This window comes from Triturus cristatus, chromosome 11 (assembly GCF_964204655.1).
Source record: "Triturus cristatus chromosome 11, aTriCri1.1, whole genome shotgun sequence".
Lineage (NCBI taxonomy): Eukaryota > Metazoa > Chordata > Amphibia > Caudata > Salamandridae > Triturus > Triturus cristatus.
In genome coordinates, this window is record NC_140594.1 from 497,619,816 (window position 1) to 497,638,651 (window position 18,836).

The 18,836-nt window shown below is 46.5% G+C and overlaps 1 protein-coding gene across 4 annotated transcripts in view; it reads right to left on the bottom strand.

Moving 5' to 3' along the window:
• Nucleotides 1-479: 479 nt before the first annotated feature.
• Nucleotides 480-18,836, bottom strand: part of LOC146784476 (guanylate-binding protein 6-like) — a 735,489-nt gene continuing 717,132 nt past the window's right edge. For all 4 annotated transcript variants that reach the window (XM_085633276.1, XM_085633273.1, XM_085633275.1 and 1 more), the window contains one exon: nucleotides 480-2,408. In XM_085633276.1, coding sequence (XP_085489402.1) covers nucleotides 2,292-2,408 — 117 coding nt within the window. In that variant the 3' untranslated portion in view covers nucleotides 480-2,291. The remainder of the gene's footprint in view (nucleotides 2,409-18,836) is intronic.

The window sequence follows — 18,836 nt, forward strand, 5'->3', positions numbered from 1 at the left end:
CAATCAGTATAGAAAGCAAGTAATAAATAAAAGCAACACTGGAAAAACACTGTTTCTGTTGTTTTTAATGGCGCAAAAATATGTGATCACTCATAGCCACTTTTTTTTTGCGTATTTTTTGCGTATTGAAAACACTGTAAAAAAGATCCCACCAGAATTGACCAAAAATAGAAACTGAAAACAGGAAAGTCTAGCTATAAGTAATTTTACTCTTTCAAGAAATAACTGTCCATTTACCCATGTTAACTTGAAGGTATCATTCACATGCTTTGTCGTGACACCCCTACTGGATATGTTGGCCTGTATACCAGCTAGCTCACAGTGCCACTATGAACCCCTCTTACCAAGGAGAGAATAGTTTCTGGCAACCATCGAACATGAAAACCCTGACCCCTCAGGGAACGTGGAAACAGTACAGTGCTTTTCGTTCACTCACTCGTGCTCACTTTGTCTAAGAGAGACACAGAATAAACAGTGGGGACATTTTCAATAATCATTTATTGAACCAGCATCATTCTAGTGTAAAATATGTGTGCAGTAACAGCCATAAAACTGAAACAGATAAAATTAGCACCAACAGAGTAAAAGGATGGTAGATTTCCACCATAGTGCTAAAACAATGAGTATATGCAGGCATATAAATACATGACAGTAATAATGCTTACTCCTACAACGCGAACCCTAATACCTAAATGTACCTAGCATGTATGTAGGTGTATAGTTAAGAATCCCCCTATGATATTACCAACCCTATCACCTGGTGTGAGAGAATGAAGGACCCAGTCTTGGTCTCAAGATGGACACCCCGCGAGGGATGTCAGACCACTGCGTGCTGGAATGTCTGCGTGCAGGAACCTCAGCGTCTCGTGTCAGTGTGTCAGCATGGAAGTATTTCTCCTCTGCCCGCTCCAGCAAAGATATGGTTCTTATATACCCAAAAGATACCCTCAGGCGTTCTACCTTGCTGTGTCATGTTGGACGAAATAGACGGCCCTTATACATAGTTATAATGCAGAAGATGCAGGAGATGGTAATCCCGCTGTGATTCTGAGAATCCTCATGCATAATAAATGAGGCTAGATTTCGGGGATAACCACACAACATTTATGCAGTACCTAACTAGGTAAGAGGTCAGCACAAACCTGTTATGTAGTACAATGTCACGGTAAATGTAGGTGAGAGGTTAGGAGACTACTTAAGCCTATATTGGGGTCCATTACGAATCATAACAACTTCATGCAGCAGAGAAGGACCAAGCCTCTCAGATGTGTCAAGCCCCAGTTGCTTGCCTGGCAGTTATTCAATATGTTTAAATGCTGTATTTTCTTACGGTAGGACATGTATATTTTGTCAATGGTTTAACCATCGAATCCACAGCTACTCATTAAACAAGATGATGGACTGATAATTAGGTAAATTACAGCACTTTATTGGCATGCACAAAACATATTGCAGTCTCCTGTTGAATGCAGCTGAGAAATACTCAAGAGTTTAGAGCTTTTTAGGCCCCGAGAGCTGGAGGAAATTAACAAGTACACACAGTTTTTGACAGATAGCTCTCAATAATTCTCAGCGTGGTACACATGAACATGCCTCACTTAACCGAGTTGTTTCAATCAGTCATTGCTCTTTCAGCGTGATGTGAAAGCTCCTGGTGGTTTATGGTTGCTCACATGGGTTACAGTTTATAAACTGAAACTGCGCTAAAGTAGGTGTTTATTAAGAACTTACACCTGAAGACTGGGCAGAGCCCAAGCAATGAATTTGCCATCATTGTACTGTGATTGGGTTTGAACATCTTCCTTAGGTGCCATCAATTAGCCGATTGGGAAACTGATTTTTGTCTCACAAAGAAAGAAATCTGGAGCTACAGCAAAGAGGACCTTTAGTGGAAAGAATTGCATTAAAATGTGGACCCATAAGATATCAGTGATTAGGTTCCACTACCAGAAGATAACGGCAGTGCCTTTGCCTTTCTGGTTTGAAATAAGTAATCCACTGTATAACAAATCTACATTTGGAAACCTCTGCCATTTTGTACATGCAGCTCAATCTCGTTTTAGAGCAGGGGTCTCCAACCATTTCTGTACTGAGAGTTACATATGTTCAATGAAACGCATTGAGAGCTACTAATATTATTAGTGTTGTATAATCTCTATTTTTTATATGTATATTAATTCAACCAAGCAAAAGCTTTCTAATTTGATAAGCTGGACTGCAAACAGGTGAGCTACTTAGAGGTAGCTAGAGAGCTACAGAAGTTCGCGAGCTACTGGTAGGAAGCCCCTGTTTCAGAGTATAACACATTCCTCGGGAGACTCCTCAATCTCCTTCTTGTGTATTTCGATCTCTCTCTGTAATTGTTCTTGCTGCCGGGCTGCTCCCTCCTGAATCAGCCGTGCTTTTTCCTGTGGAATAAATGAGATCAACGTGAGACAGCGGCAGCTTCTTGAACATACTCCGGGGTAAACTTTTGTAGTCACAGCCACAAAAAAACTTGAGGGACACCTCAAACACAGCCAGTCACCAAGATCTTACCTGTTCAAAGTACATTAACATTAAAACAATACCTAACCCAAGTACATTGCTATGGTTGCTTACACTACTTTTTGTAAAATGGCACACAGATATACCGGTATTACCTCCAATGTATTTTGCTGAATACATTTCTCAAAAAAGAAAGACTGATATTATAAACACTGCATTTGTATGGTTAGTACTTTGGGAAAGCCACAATCTAATGAAAGTCAGTTAGGACTATTTGCCAGGTTTTTGTCATAAGGACAAATAGAACATGAAGGTACTTTGGATCAGCCTCCTTCAGCCAGCGCTCTGTTTGAGTGTTTGTCATGGTTTTGCTCATCCTATAAGACAGCATACAGAGTGTGGAAATAGGTCACCCCCATTCAGTTATTAGAGTTCATAGCAGTGTTAGTCACCTTTAGGACCAGTACTTAGTACAGACATACAGTAATTGGAGTGCCTATGATGCTGTTAAAAGACGTTTACCCATATTATATTTCACTCAACATTGGCAAGAGGGGAGGCAAAGGTGTCAGTTTGTAGCCACTGCACTCCTCACACAATCCCTGCAGGCCGCGAGGAAGCTGGTTTATTAAGGGGTTAACTCTTTCTAGCAAGAGAAAATTTAGATTTTTACAATATGACATAAAATGGGACAGTGTAATTCATTGTCATACCGCATATATTCTTCCCAATTCCTTATGGATGATGCTATCTCATCTTCTATTTCAAGAATAAGTGACCAATTACAGCTTCCACGGCAACGTCCCAGCTCAAACCTACCCATTGCTTTTTAGGTCAAACCTAGGCAGCAAATGTGCTGTCTCTTCGAGATGTGCTGTATTCAATCTGTAGGCTTACAGCCCGCCCACTGCATTTCATCTGTTCTTTTGTGTCTTTTAAAATCCTTGCTTCTAAGTGGTTATTTTTCCTATATGTCCCTCCTTTCTCATTGTTTGTTTCCACCCATGGAGCAAGCCCTCACTACATGTAGCACTCCACTTGTCCCATTATAGTTACTGGCCAATGGACTTTTAAAAAATGTGTGTGTTTCCCATAATCAGCACGGTATGCCACAATTTATCCCTTGATCAGCGAGGCATGCTGCGCTTTATCTTTGATTATAGTAACAATGGGGTAACCCAGTATCCCTCAGAACCTGGGCAATCATATATAAAGTAAACAATTGGTTCTGTCGGGTGTAGATTATTTCTTTAACCCCTTGAGTGCCCATGACGAGATGGTCTTGTCATGGGCCGCGGTTGCGCTGTGCCCATGACGAGACTATCTCGTCATGAACCCCGCCCGCTAATTCAACGCCCGGCACAGGGCGGGGAAAGGGCGGGGCACACAAGGGGTTAAACCATTAAACCAGTCATTGGATTATTCACATGGAAAACAAATTATCATAAACAACACACACAGAGACCATAGAGGGTATTCAAAAGTTTTATAAATTACGTCATTTATAAATACCCACATTAATTTGCATGGCTGTCAAAGCGTAAACAGTACACAGTAATTTGTGACAAGGTGAATGTAGTGCTCAGTGCTGTGGTGAAGGTGCGCAATATATACAAAGTGACTTTCGTGGTATTGTCGTTTTTCAACAGGCCAGGAAAAAACACAGATGTTTGAATAGTTCTGGAGACTGAATCAATAAGTCTTGATACAGAGTCTTTCAACTGGTCCAGGGGATATGTCGACGTTTCAACCCAAGGGGCATTACTGTGTTAGTCAATGCGGGTCTTTATCAGGACAAGGACAAAAGGGACAGCCTACGGGATAGTAAAGGTTATGGTCAGATGTGTTGCGGTGGTGTGCGCTAAGACTAATCAAGGCAGGTACGGTGGGAGACTCACCTAAAAAGCCCCAAGCAGCTCAAAGGGCGTGTATATCCTCAAAGGTTCCAACAGTAGCATAAGTATACTGTGCAGCAAGAAATTCTTCCCCACGGGCACCCTATTAGTGAGATGAAGCGTAGTAAGGAACCTGGAGGCTGTAAGTTAAATACATGCATGCGCTAATTAAAATGCTAGTGACGACTCACCCAGTGAAGTGAATCGACTCCTATCATCCAATGATTCTAGAGATTTACGATACCAAAGGTAAAGCTGGTAGGGGGAGGAGGAGTACGGACAGCCGTCCTGTCTCCTATGATTATGTAGCTCACTTGTACGGTTCTGTAAGGAAAAGGTTAAGAAGGAATTAGCCTCTTCTGTGGATCGCATCTAGACTGGGAATGCATTCATACTATATAGCGTGCTCACCTTGCAAAAGGACCCGGGAAAAGCAAAGTTGTTCCGAGCAGGCGAACGTCCTGTCTCATCCGTTTCAATCTACGAGTGTGCCGATGAGCTGTCGGTTATAGAGCTAGAGCGCGTGAACGTTGCGTGTGCCCTGGCGTCTATTGCTTGTTGCTAAGCGACGCGTTACGTGTGTAGCGTGGCTCCGTCATGGGAAACCACAATGGCGTCCTTGGCTCGTTGCTAAGAGACTCATTGTGTGTTAAATTAGTCTTAATCACACGAATGAGTCATAGATAGTAATGTCGCAGCTGAAAACCCGACTCTTAAGGTAGATAAAGAACCTGGTGGACCGAGTCAGAGACGGCAAAGATGACGGCAAAAATGCCGCGTGCAATGCCATTGGGAATCAAAGCGGCTCCAATGCGTGAAGTCAGTTCCAATGCTAATAAAGTATTTGGAATTGATGCCAGGTATTTGAGCATGGCGGCCACACCTTTCCTTTGTTCTGCATGGTGTGGATTCCCACCTCTGTTTATTTACTTTGGCAACATTTATTAGACGCAGCTGTCTTTGGTGGCTGCTATTCGACAGTCTGTTGCGTTTCTGCAAGTCAGCAGCTCCAAGGGCTCGGTGAAAGATTTGGAATGAGGTTTTGTTCAGCCTGGGAATACGCTCACATGATTTCTTTGGAGGTTTTTTGGCACCACAGCATGCCGTGCTTCATCATTAAGCATGGCCACCGTGTGCGTTTCTTTTGTTCTGCACGGCTTGCCCACCTCTATTTTTATATCCCACTTACAGACCTGCAAAGGACTTGTGCCCTGCGTATCCTTAATTTGTTTACACAAGAGTGTACTCTCAGCTCTCCCTTGCAAACCATCACAACCTTCATGTTTCAAAGATATAATTTTTTTTTTCTATTTTAAAAGAAAATAATTTCTTCATGATTCACAGACTCCGGAAACTTGGCAGAAATTATTCAATTAGGGGCCCAAACCTTTGTTTACCTACATTCTACAACCTGGATCAAGAAGACACTAGTTTCCCAGCACTTCCTTCTGGGTCTGCACCTTTGGCAAACCCCCATCGATCGCTCGTACAATCAAAGTTGTTGACATTGGTAGATTAAAAAACTAATTAACTAAGACATTGAGTGATGGGTACCATGCGCAGACAGAAACTTAACCTGCTATCCTGGAATGTGAACGGGTTGGGTGACAAAATCAAAAGAGGGGTGATTCTCCAATTTTTGAAGCGACATTCACCTGACATTGTCCTTTTGCAGGAGACCCATCTGTTGGGCAATGGTTGTAAGGCCCTGTCTCGGTAGGGATTCCTGATGGCTGTCCATTCTGCCTTTGGCTCTGGCTCGCGGGGGTGGGCATATTGGTTCGCAAGTCCGTCCCCTTGATGGTTAACAAGGTCCACACGGACCCCCTGGGCAGGTTTGTAGCAGTGTCCGGGGTGTGGGAGGGCGCTGCTCTTAATCTGGTATCAGTGTACATTCCGCCAGGCCTGCACACCCAGGCGTTTATGGATCTTGGTGATCTTCTCCTGAACCTACCGGGCGGGAGATTGCTGATAGGGGGAGATTTTAATTCCATTGTTTTTGATTCCCTGGTTCGTTTGCCCCAGAGGGACCTGCCGCCGTGCCGTAAATGCATACATAGCTTTCTGGGGGCTATGGGTCTGGTAGATGTCTGGAGATACTTACATCCTAACGAGCTCCAGAACACCCATCTCTCGGGCCCCATCGCAGCATGTCACGAATAGATTATGTACTCACGCTCATGAGCCAGATCCAAAGCGTCAAGGAGATTCAACATTTGGCTAGGGGAATTTCATATCACTCACCCGTGCTGTGCAGGGTGGAAGTGGGAGAACCCACAGTTGGCCGCGTGGCACGGCTTAACCCCTGGTATCTCGCTATTCCCTCAGTTAAGGATAAAGTATTGGGTGAAACCGACCTCTATTATCAACTAAATCAGAGTTCAGTCAGCTCGTCCGTTTCCCTTTAGGAGGCCTATAAAACTGTCATACGGGGAGTAGTGTTGGGTCAGATTGCTGGACAACGCGGGGAAAAAGCCACGGATCTGGCGTGTTTAGTGGGGGAGGTCCTGGCCTTGGAACGCGCAGTTTGTACGCAGGACTCAGAGGAATCGCGTCATAGGCTCCGAAGTAAGATGAAAGAGTTTTCAGACCTGCCCACTGACGCGGCTAGGGCACAATACAAGGCAACTCTCAGCAGAATTTATGATGTTGGCGATAAGGCAGGCAAACTGCTGGCATGGTTGGATCGTAGAGAGGAGGCGAGGAGAGTGGTGGTGGAAATTGGCACTGACCAGCACTCCCGTGTTACCGCACCGCAGGACATTGCGGAGGCATTTGGGCAACACTATCACTCCCTATATACTGCAGGCACAAGCTATTCTCTACTCCGAGATATAGACATGCCTACCCTTACCGCGGAGGAGAGCTCTGATTTAGAGCGTGACCTAACAGTGACCGAAGTGGAGAAGGCTATACATGACTTGCAGGGGGGAAAGCATCAGGGCCCAATGGGATCCCCATAAAATAATTTAAGCTGACGGCAAATTATAAATGCCCCTTACCTTAATTATATGTACCGGGAGAGTAAAGAGAGTGGAATTCTTCCGGAAGACCATAGACTGGCCACCAACATTGTCATCCACAAATTGGGCAAACCTGCAGATCACTGTTCTTCGTATAGACCTACATCGTTGCGCAATTGTGAGGCAAAAATCCTTGCGAAGGTCCTCGCCACTCGTCTATTGCAGGTTCTTTCCGCCCTGATCCACCCGATCAGTCCGGGTTTATGCCGGCAAGAAATACATCTCTTAATCTCCACCGCCTACATGGAGTACTCTGCAGGGCGGATACTATTAGAGAAGATGCCATGGTGGTATCCCTGGATGCCGCGTCGGCCTTTGATACCATAGAATGGCCCGACATGTTTGCGGTACTCCACAAATTGGGCTTTGGTTCGGAATTTATTAACCGGTGCACCTTTTGTATTGCCAACCATTAGCACAGGTGGTCGTCAATAACCGCAAGTCTCCTGTTTTTTCCTTGGGAAGGGGCACTAGGCAGGGATGTCCCCTATCGCCGCTCCTCTTCGCTTTGGCCTTGGAGCCCCTGACGGCATGGATCCGGTGGGACCCGGCTATCAGGGGCTTCAGATGGACTCATGGCTGGGAGGACCACATATCTCTGTACGCGGACGATATCCTGCTCTACCTTGCCTCCCCGGCGAAATCGCTCACCGTGGTGATGGACATATTTCACATCTTTGGCAGATTCGCAGGTTATTCGATCAACTGGTCCAAATCTGTGCTTTAGGTCCTTAACAGGCAGAAGCCCCGACCTCTCCGGGACTGTCAATTGACGGAGGCCGTGGCAGGGTTCAAATATCTGGGGATCTGGGTATCCAAAGACTTGTCTTGATTCTATGAGGCTAACCTCCGGCCTCCGCTAACGGACCTTAAATCAGATGTCCAGCACTGGAAGTCGCTACCCCTAACTCTCCTGTGCATGTATGGAAAGACGCTACCAAGAGTCTGAGTTGGGAGGGCAAACTCACCAGGGCCACACCGCTCTGGCATAGTGACTGGCTGGGTCGACTGTCATGGTTCCAGGGATTCTACAAATGGGACACCATTGGCATCTCCAGAATTGGGGACCTATGGAAATTAGGGGGGGTCATACCATTCTCTCAATTACAGCAAGAATACGAAATGGTCGATTCCGAGTGGTTTCGGTATCTCCAGATTAGGCACGCTCTCTTGCAGCTCTCCCACAGGGGCCTGACCTCCCTGAGTCCTCTCTGCTGGAGGACAGGATTTTGGATGGCAATTTGCCGGAGAAGGCTATATCCCTTATATATAGAAAACTCATCAACAACATGCCAGACCCTTTGATCCGCCTCAGGGGTAAATGGGACCATGATGTGGCTGGACTGGAGGACGAGGAGTGGTGGGCTGCCGTGGCGTCCCTGCTGGAGGTCGTCATCTCTTCCAGATTCCGACTGGTCCAACTCAAAATCCTCCACAGAACATATTTGTGTGGATCCTCTCTGGCCCACATGAGTTATGTCCAAGACACTAATTGCGTCTGGCACTGTGGACAAGAGGGCACTTTTATTCACACACTGTGGGAATGTGCTAAAATTCAGAAATATTGGGAGAGGGCGGTACGTATGATGGAGGAGGCGCTGGGACAACAGATACCATGCAACATCAAACTGATTTTGTTGAACATCTGGGACCCCACAGACCTCAGCGCCAAGGAGAGAATTTAGGTGACTCTGGGCTTCATGGTGGCAAAGGGCAATATTGCACAATTGTGGAGAGCCCAGAGCCCACCCAACATTGGCGATTGGGCTGAGGGCATGGACTGGTGCATGGTGACGGAGATACCTATCTATGTCTCTATGGGGTGCCCGACGAAATTGACACAAATATGGGGGCTATGGAACACTTTCCGCAGAGATATATATGAACCACCATGGGGGGAGAGAGATGCGGTTGCACTGTTATAATGTATGGTTTTTGATGACATTTGGAATGTGCTGTGCCATGGACTATTGCTGCCGTACTCATGTGCTCTACAGGCCCTTTGAGCATTGTGATGTTTTGACTGTTTACATGCCTTTTTTCCAATAAAAAGAATTTAAAAAAACAAAAAACTAATTAACACACATGTCCATAGGGGTGAGTTTCTGCTCGCCACCTTAGTAGGAACAGACAGAGTGTTCATCACAATGCAATCAACAGAACGTTTTAAAAATAAATAAACACCAGTGTCAAGATTGTAGCATGGTACTAACACCATTCTGGTCATACCTCCCTCAGTGTACTCCTACTGATTTTTTAGTTTATTTATGTTTTCATTTCCTGAACTCTCTCAAGCAACTTCTAGTGAATGTACCGCCCGAAAGAATGCAAGCACGTCACTCTGATAAGTTCTGTGTTCGCCTGTGATTCGCTGTCACTTGAATGGCCGCTGAATTGCATCGAAGTTGGGTGTGTGTGCTGATGGTCAGAGGAGCCGAGGCTAAAGCCTGCTGATAACTGGTGCTTTCGAGTTGTAATGAGCATTCTGCAGTCATGTCTGGAATATACTGCAGTTGGTGAGTGAGCTCACCTTCCGCCTTAGGAGCCCCCTTCACGTCTGAACCCTCCGTGGTCATGCAACTGTCAACTGAGCTGAATCCATGGCTGCTTCGCACTTTCATATGCCCCTAGAATCTGTGCACACTAGATGGAGCCACATGCCCTGCTGCTATACACGAAAGCCTGCTTGCCATGAAATACTCGCCAGATGCTCTCGCTCTCATGCTACATGCATCAAAGTGTTTTGGATGACAGAGCTCAGAAATGACAGCTTATGATGGCACAGGCAGCTTCTGCCTTGCTGTGAGGTGTGCAGTACATGATGTGCTCTGACTTGCCGCAGCTGTTGATGTTGGATGTCATCACCGAACAAGAGTATTGTCAGCCAACAATGCAGTGCTGCTTCAGCTCCAAATGGATTTATGATTGTTGGATGTATGACTCCACCTGCGGTTGCTGCTGGCTGTTTAAGCAGAGTATAGCTGCTTGAGGGAGCAGATGCCAGAACTGCAACTCTGTTGTAAACAAGTGGTAGGCCAGTCAACACATAAATATGGAAATCTCAGCCGAGGGCCTGTCTTGTTTTTAAGAGCCCATGCACAAGCCAAACCATGAACACTTTTGGCATATAAATCATACAACAAAGATTATGCATAGATGGCAAGTTTTCAAATTGCCATGTGTGATTCTTACCGGATTCTGTGTACTTATAAGTAACATTCAATGACCAAATGCGTGACACCTGGAATGACACTTTCACAAGAGAAAAACTAAGCAGTGAAGTCCATGGAAAGAGAAAAAATCAGGAATGATTCCCTATCAAGCATTGAGAAGCTCTGAAAAGACCTTTTTTGCATCACACTTCATTATAACAAGGTAGCTCTGGAACTTGCCACTTACCAACTGAGAAATGCTACTGCACTTATCAGCGCTGCTCCCCGCCACAATAATAACAGCTGAGACTGGACTAGTCACTTCAGATAGCCTTTGCAGCATCACCTAATTTTAAGGAAGTAAATCCTAATCTCTACCAACTCAATGATTCCCTCTGAAATCTTTAATGCAACATGCTTCTTAGCTCCTCAACCAAATGCCATCAAAATCTTCCTCAGCAGGTACCTACATCATATCCACCCTACTTCAGCACTCTCCCATGCACATAGCCCTTTAAAATGATAGCATTGCCTGCCCCTTTCATAGAGCTCTGCTGTAGTGGTCTCTACCAATGCTGTACTGCTGTTGTCTGCTACTTCCTTCAATGCTGGCTAGACTGCAACACACTGGTACCTCTGAACCATTCAGGGAGTTTTAGTGCTGCTGCACTTGAGCCCAGACCATGATTTCAGTCTCTGACCTAAATGTCTGTCCAGTGCCACTGACAGTCATAGGCTGGTAAGCTGAGCCACGCCTTTAAAAGTGGTGCAGCGCTTGTCTGGACTAGGTACTTGAATGACCACTTATCTTTTGATATTTATTATGTACCCTATGTTCTGAGTTCTAATTAATTTATGAACTGGATTGATTATATAATTTATGCTTGGTTATGGTCTACATGTTGAGCTCTTTGTTGAGTCTTTAGAGTGCATGAGTATGTTTTTTTTGTAGTTGTTAGTGTGTATTGAGGATGTGTTAGTGTGGGGCCACGTACATATCTATTCATGTTTGGAATGCTATCATGTCATATGTAATTTGTCTACAATGTTTGATAAATTATTATAAATAAAGTCTTTATTCTTTTTTCCTACTCACTTGGCGGAATTTCCTTGTTTGTATGGCATTGTCTTAAATGTTTCAGTGACTTTTTTTTTTTTTTTTTTTTTTAAAAACCTTTATTTTCAAAAGTCAGGACACAGCTATTCAGCCGACAACCCGGAGGTTCGGCAGCATCGATATATAGAAACAGAGATGCGTCCCCAGTACCGTGAAAGGAGAAGTGCAAAGGTTCAATTTTAAGTAAACACAAAAACACACAACAAACCCCAGCAAGGCAAGAACACTGAAAGCCCATGGCGAAGCCCCCCAGGGGAGGCCGGACCCCACTCATCTACCAGTTACAGTACAGTGTAAAGAGGAAGAAGGGGGACCGCAGAGGCCAAAAAAGTCCATAAACCATACTGAGCTGGAAAGAAGGTTAGGAGGAAACCTGTTCCTCGGGAGGGTCCAGATCTGGGGCAAGACATATTCCCCCCCTGTATTGATTCCACCGCCCCCAGATGGCGTGCCACTTCCGGGGGCGGCCTCTAGCGCAATAGACCGTCTTCTCCCTTAACATACTCCAGTCCATATTTTCTTTCCACGCGGTCAATGTGGGGGGCCCCGCGGAGCCCCACAATCGCTCGATATCTCTCTTAGCGACCATGTTACCCAGAGTCACCCATTGGGCCTGCGCCTCAACGTGGTCAGTGGGCCCCCAGACATTCAGGAGGCAACACCGCGCTTCCGGCTGCATAGCAATGCCCGTCACCTCCCCCATCACTGCATGGACTCTCCTCCAGAATTCCGTAATGACACCACATTCCCAAATGATATGCAGGAAAGTACCCACCATACCACATCCCCTCCTGCATAGGCCGTCCTCCGAGAATCCCATGTGAACCAGCCTTGGCCCCGTCACATACACTCGTTCAGTGACTTTTTGAGCCCTTTATAAACTATATTCAGGCAGTTTTGGGTCCTATCAGATTGTTACTGGCTCATCATCCCCTTTAACATAGGCATTATTGTGATGTTCTGTGTGTGTTTCCTAAGGTTTCGAATAGGCAATCCTCTTCTAGGGCTTCTTTATGTAAACCCACCCCATGGTAAGTGGCTGCTCTAGCAATTAACTTCTGATATGCAGTATTACCATCAGGAGGGGAAGGTTTAGCCAGATATAGATCCGGGTCTGTGTCCACAGGTGGGTCTATATTGTAGTCAACCCATGAATCAGGTGGTGGCTGATCATAAGTGTCATCATAATCTACTATATCAGGATTTGTATTAGGAGAGCCTGGTGGTGTGATGTGTAAAGGGTCTGAAGCTGGTATAATAGATACTGGTGTAGAAGGTGGAGGGGTTTGAGGAATGTTAATAGTACTAGTAGCGATGTCCATTTTAGGTCGAGCCTAACAGCGTGCATGCACTGTTCTGCGTGGCAGATTGATCCCCCCTTGCACGCTCCTCAGTTTCCATTGGTTCCCTTTAGTGCCTTTCTAAATATGGGTCATTTGTGTAGCAAATGGTCACATCAGTCCCTCCTTTCATGGTTTGGTTCACGCCCATGGTGACTGCCCCACTTACATGTCTCATCTCTCCAAGGGGCATTTAGGTTACTTAAGCGGGACTATTTTCTTATTTTGCCTTGCCTTGGGGGTTGGTATGTTGATTTTTAGGGATGGGAGAAAACAATTGCGCATAAGCAAACGTGATTTTCCCCATGCCATCTTCTCCGTCTTCACCCTGTCCCATTTCTGCTCCTATCACTGCTTCTTTCAGTGCAGCACGGCAGCCGCTTCTGCTTCCATTCGTCATGCCCTACAAACCCCTGACTGGTAGAAAGTTTTGAAAGGGTCATCGATTGTGGATATTGCAAGATCTGCACATTTTCATAAGGCTATGCTGAGAATTAATTCATTTTGCCTTTCTGCATGGCGGACATATGATATGTGCTGTTCGTGAGGCATTAGCTAAACTGTGCCACACATCGTAATATATGTGAACTTTTAAAGTCTCCTTCATCGTAAAACACATGCCTTGTTGTGACCGCTGAGAGAATAGGACGCTTTGATGAACGCTGACATTATATGTGCTACGTGCCCCTTTCCTCAAAGCATAGTGTAAAGGAAGAGCGTGGCCTTCGTCTAATATTCGTAGGCCTCAAGGACTTCTTGGGCTAGTGTTGAGGTAAACTCATTTCAGCTGAGCGCCAACTTTATATAAGGTATGTGGCCCATTCCTCACGGCATTGTGGGGAGGAAGCGCAAAACCTTTATGCAACATTCCACAGGCTGTAATGGTATATCAAGTAGCGATGAGATGAACTCCTCCTTTCAGCCCATGTTTGTGGGCTCCCTCACGTACTTTTTTCTTCTCCCTCTCCCATTGAAAATATAAAAAAAAGCTATGAAGTGGCCAGCTCTGGCTACTTCAAAGCTTTTTTTTTAACCACCCGCTACTCACCTCCACCTTTATATGTTAAACACGGGTGTTTACAATTGAAGCTTTTTTAGGTGTCACTTTATACATGTAGGTTTGTGTACACTGCACAATTATTTACATGTTTAACATTAGATACCTGGGCTTCATTGCACTGCACACTTATTTAAAAGTTTCACATTATTTAAATGTGTTTGTCTACATTGCACACTTTTGTGAAGTTTTACATCACAAACAGTGTCTGTCTGCACTACACACTTGTGATGCCTCACGTTACACACAGATGCATCTCTCAATTGCACACTTGCTTAAAGGCTTCACTTCACACACTTCTCTTTATAACAGATGTGCATGAATTTTGACGTGCTGCATACCTGCCGGGGCACAGTTGGGGTGTGTGTATCATTTGGATGATTCATATTAGATAGAAGGATTTGTCTGCACTGCACATTCATTGTGATATTTCATATTACACAGAGATGCAGCTCTCCACTGCACACTTTTGTGAAGTTCCACATCAAAAACGGCGTTTGTCTGCACTGCAAAGTCATAATTTTTTATGTAACCTACAGATGCAGCTCTCCCCTACATACTTGATTACAGGCCTCCCATCATACACTTCTCTTTACAATACATGTGCACGCATCATGATGTGCTGCATCCCTGCCGAGACACAGTTTGGTTGTGTGTTTGTAGTGCACACTAGTGATGTTTGATATGGCACACAAATGCTGTGTTTCTCCACCGCACACTTGTTTAGAAGCTTTCCCTCACACACTTCTCTTTATAAAACATGTGCACACATTTGGACATGCTGCATTCTCGCCAGGGGAAGGTTGGGGTGTTTGCTTACACTGCACCCCCATCCTAACTACCACCACCACTACCACTCTATCCACCATTCTTATGACCACCACTACCACCCTACCCACCACATCACCTTAAACTCCATTCTACCCACCACCACCCTACCAACCATCACCATCCTATACACCACCCTAACCACCCACACCCTCACTACCACCACTGAACCCTCACCACCTCCTTAACCACCACTTTACTCACCACCCTAATTATCACTCCATCCACCATTACCATCCTACCTACCACCACCATCCTTCACACCACCCTAACCATCAGCACACTACCCACCCTAACTACCACTACCATCCTAACCACCATTCTAACCACCACCACTAACACCCTACTCGCCACTTCCACCCTACCACCCTAATCACCACTCTATTCAACACAACTCCACCACCTTAAACACCACCTACCAACACTCTACTTACCATCACCATCCAACCCACTTGCCTAACTACCACAACCCTGACCCCCCACAAGGTAACTACCGCCATCACTTCCACCCTAACCACCATTCTAACTACCACCCTACCAACCAACCTAACCACCACCCTAACCGCCACTGTACCGACCATCAGCCTACCTACCACCATCACTGTACTCATCCACTCCCTAACTATCACTACCAACCTGACCACCATTCTAACCACCACCAATACCCTAACTTCAACCACTACCACCATAACTACCACCATGTGAGAAAGTGCCATCTTTCTTGCATGGTATGCCCCCACTTTTTGCTGAATTGCTGAATGTGCTTTGACTGAGTGTGCCCTGGAATCCTGCCAATCAGGTGCCCAGGGCCTATGTTCCTTCCCTAAAACCCCAAATTGGCAAACCCTGGCCACATGTCAGCCCCTGGTAAATGATACCCTAGGTACCCAGGGCCTTGTTACCAGGGAAGGCCTCTAAGGGCTGCAGCACTTATTGTGCCACCCTTAGAGGCCCTGTAACCTAACACAACCACACTGCCCTTGCAGGCTGAGTGTCTGGGTGCACGGCAAAACCTAGAGTCGACATGGCACACATCCCTGTGTGCCATGCCCACAACCTACACTGCCCTAGCATACATCAGCCACCTCTCTAGCTGGGTGCCCTATGCCAGTGGTGTGGGCACAGGAGCATGAGCCATGTGCCCCTATAGTACCCAGGTCCATTCCTGGGCACTGTAAGTGCAGTGTTGCCATTTAAGAGTATATGGTGCTGAGAGCTCGTCAAACACGAACTCCACAGCACCATAATGGCAACACTGAAGACTGAGAAGTTTGGTATCAAACTTCTCAGCACATTAAACCCGCACTGATGCCAGTGTGGGATTTAATGTACAAAGCACTACAAAGGGCATCTTAGAGTTGCCCCCTGAAACCTAACCTACAATTCACATCTGGTCTGGGAGGCTGCCTAGGCTGCCACACAGCAGGCATGTTGCTGGACCCCTGGGTGGAGAGCCCCCGCTCTCCTGGGCCTGCAACAATGCACATCCTGGGCGAGGAGCTAGGTCTCCTCACCCAGGATGGGTAGAGGGAAGCTTCAAAGGCATGCCGCTTTTGTGAGCTTCTCCAGGCCACTTGCTGTACCCAGCAAACTGACCCCCACCGGCTCTGACCCCCACTCTGGCGGGAAGACTGGCCGGAAACCCCAAGTAAGGACAGGGGATGTGCCAGCCTGCCAACCCCACCCCCCAGGTGGGGGAGGCGAGGTGAAGCACATCTCCAGGCGCTCACCATCTTGAAGATGGGAAGCCCTGCCCAATCAGGACTAGGCTACTGCCCCCCTCCCACAGGAGAGTGGCAGGATAGGGGGTGTACCCACCGCAGGGCAAGGACCCATTGGTCATTGCCCTTTACCTACCTGTAACACCCCTAAATTTAGTATTTAGAGGCACCCTGAACCTTCCCTCTTCAGATTCCAGATTCCGATAGAGCAAAGAAGAGCAAGAAAAAAGAAGACCTGCCGTGCAGCTGCTAAGAAGAGGAAGACACCAACTGCTTTGGCCCAAGCCCTACCGGCCTGTCGCCCCTCAAACCTGCTCCTGCTAAATCCCGGCACCTCTTGCAGCCAGCAACTTCACAAACCCCGGAGGACCTGGCTACCTTGTGACTCTGAGCATCTGGGCCTCCCTTGAGCAGTGGCTCTGCTCAAAGCAAGTTTCTAACCCCTGGCATCAGCCAGGAACCGTAAACCCTGCATACTCTGCACCCGCCAAGCCTGGCCTGTGCCGAAGTGGACAAAGACCCCGAGGACGTCCCTCCAGCGACTGTGACCCCGAATCCGGCACCCAAGGACTCACCTCAACGCTCCTGACGACGCCTGCAGGCTCAGAACCAGGGACCCCCCCCAACCGCGATCAACAGAGGGTAAAATTTCCCGACACCAAAAGGTACCCCTGCACCCGGCACCCTGCGGCCTCCTGTGCCCGACTCCTGGGTACCTACCTATCCTCCAACTACCCAACTTACTCCTCGAAGTGGTGGTGGCACCTGAAGAATCTTCGTCCCCGAGCTTGCAGCCTTTATTCGTCCTGGAGCTTTCCCATTGAAATCCATTGAGCACCCGAAGGCTCAAAAGCACCCTGCACCCAGCCGCCCGAGTGGCCCTGGCAGTGTAACTTCTACTCCTACCTACTTCCCCATTTGCCCTGAGCAAGTGACCAGGAGCCCAGCTCCCACAGCCGCGTGGCCTGCTAGACAGCAGCCACCAACCAAGGCCCCCTGCCTCCCATAGGATAACATTGGGCCTAACTCACTCTGCACCCGGCCGCCCCAGTGCCGCTGAGGGTGTAACAATTGTACCAACCTGACTCTGGGAGACCCCTGAGTCTGTGCCCAGAACCTTAACTCTGCCAGTCGAGTACTTACCCAAAAGTCGATAACCCAATTTTCTTCCATAGGGTAACATTGACTGGTTTCTTCTGAAATTTCTTCTAAGTGTGGAGTTTCTAAAACTTAAAATATTCACCTAAAATCACCCGAGTAACGGAAACAGAAATACTCACCTGCTATTAGGAGAGATCCCAGTGCTGGATCTTGGTGCCCAGCACTGACCCTGAAAAGTACTCACAACCGTACTTACCACTAACCCAATTTTCTTCCATAGGAAATCATTGACTGTTTTTCTGTGAAATTTCTTCTGTGTCGATTTTTGCAATCTACAAATATTCCTTTAAAAATCGTACCAACTGTGAAAACGTAACTACTTACCTGTTTTAGATAGAGGTCCCAGTACTGAGCCTAGGAGCCCCGCCCTGGATTACAAAAGTAACGAGAACATACTTTACCTGTAACTTGAATTTTCTCCCATAGGGAATCATTGACTGTTTAGGTCTCGCGAGCCAAAGGCTCGAAGAGACATTTTATATCTGGGCTTTACAAAGTGCTGCCGTGGCCTAAAGCTACAGTGCATGTGCGCGGGCGCGCGCGCCGCGCTTACTTTCATTTTCGCGGCCGCACGGTCGCTTTGATCACGATCACTTTCAATTTCGCGGCCGCACGGCCGCTTTGCTGCGCAGACCCAGCCTCCTCTGCCAGCACACCCACAACTGGCAACATTACTAGCGCTTGTCTATATTTCTTTCCTCTCTCACCTCATTTCTTTTATTGTTTTATTCCACATTATTAAAAATAAATCCTATTCCCTTCCCCGCAAATATCAACTTTACTTTGAGCACGATGTTCTTTTATTTGGAGAGAATGTGTTTCTTCGTAGGTATACACTACTTGTTAGTGTGTCAGGGGTACTTGTTATCTATCAGACGTAATAAACACCCCATTGAAATCATTTTACTGTTTCAGGAATTTAGGATTCTCTGTGCACCAGCGCCTACCAACCATTTAAAGGGTATTTTATTTTGTTAATCGAGTGTTTTGAAAAATCGTGTGAAGTGCCAAAGCGTCGTCTTTCATCCACTTTGCAGCGCTTGGATAGACCACGT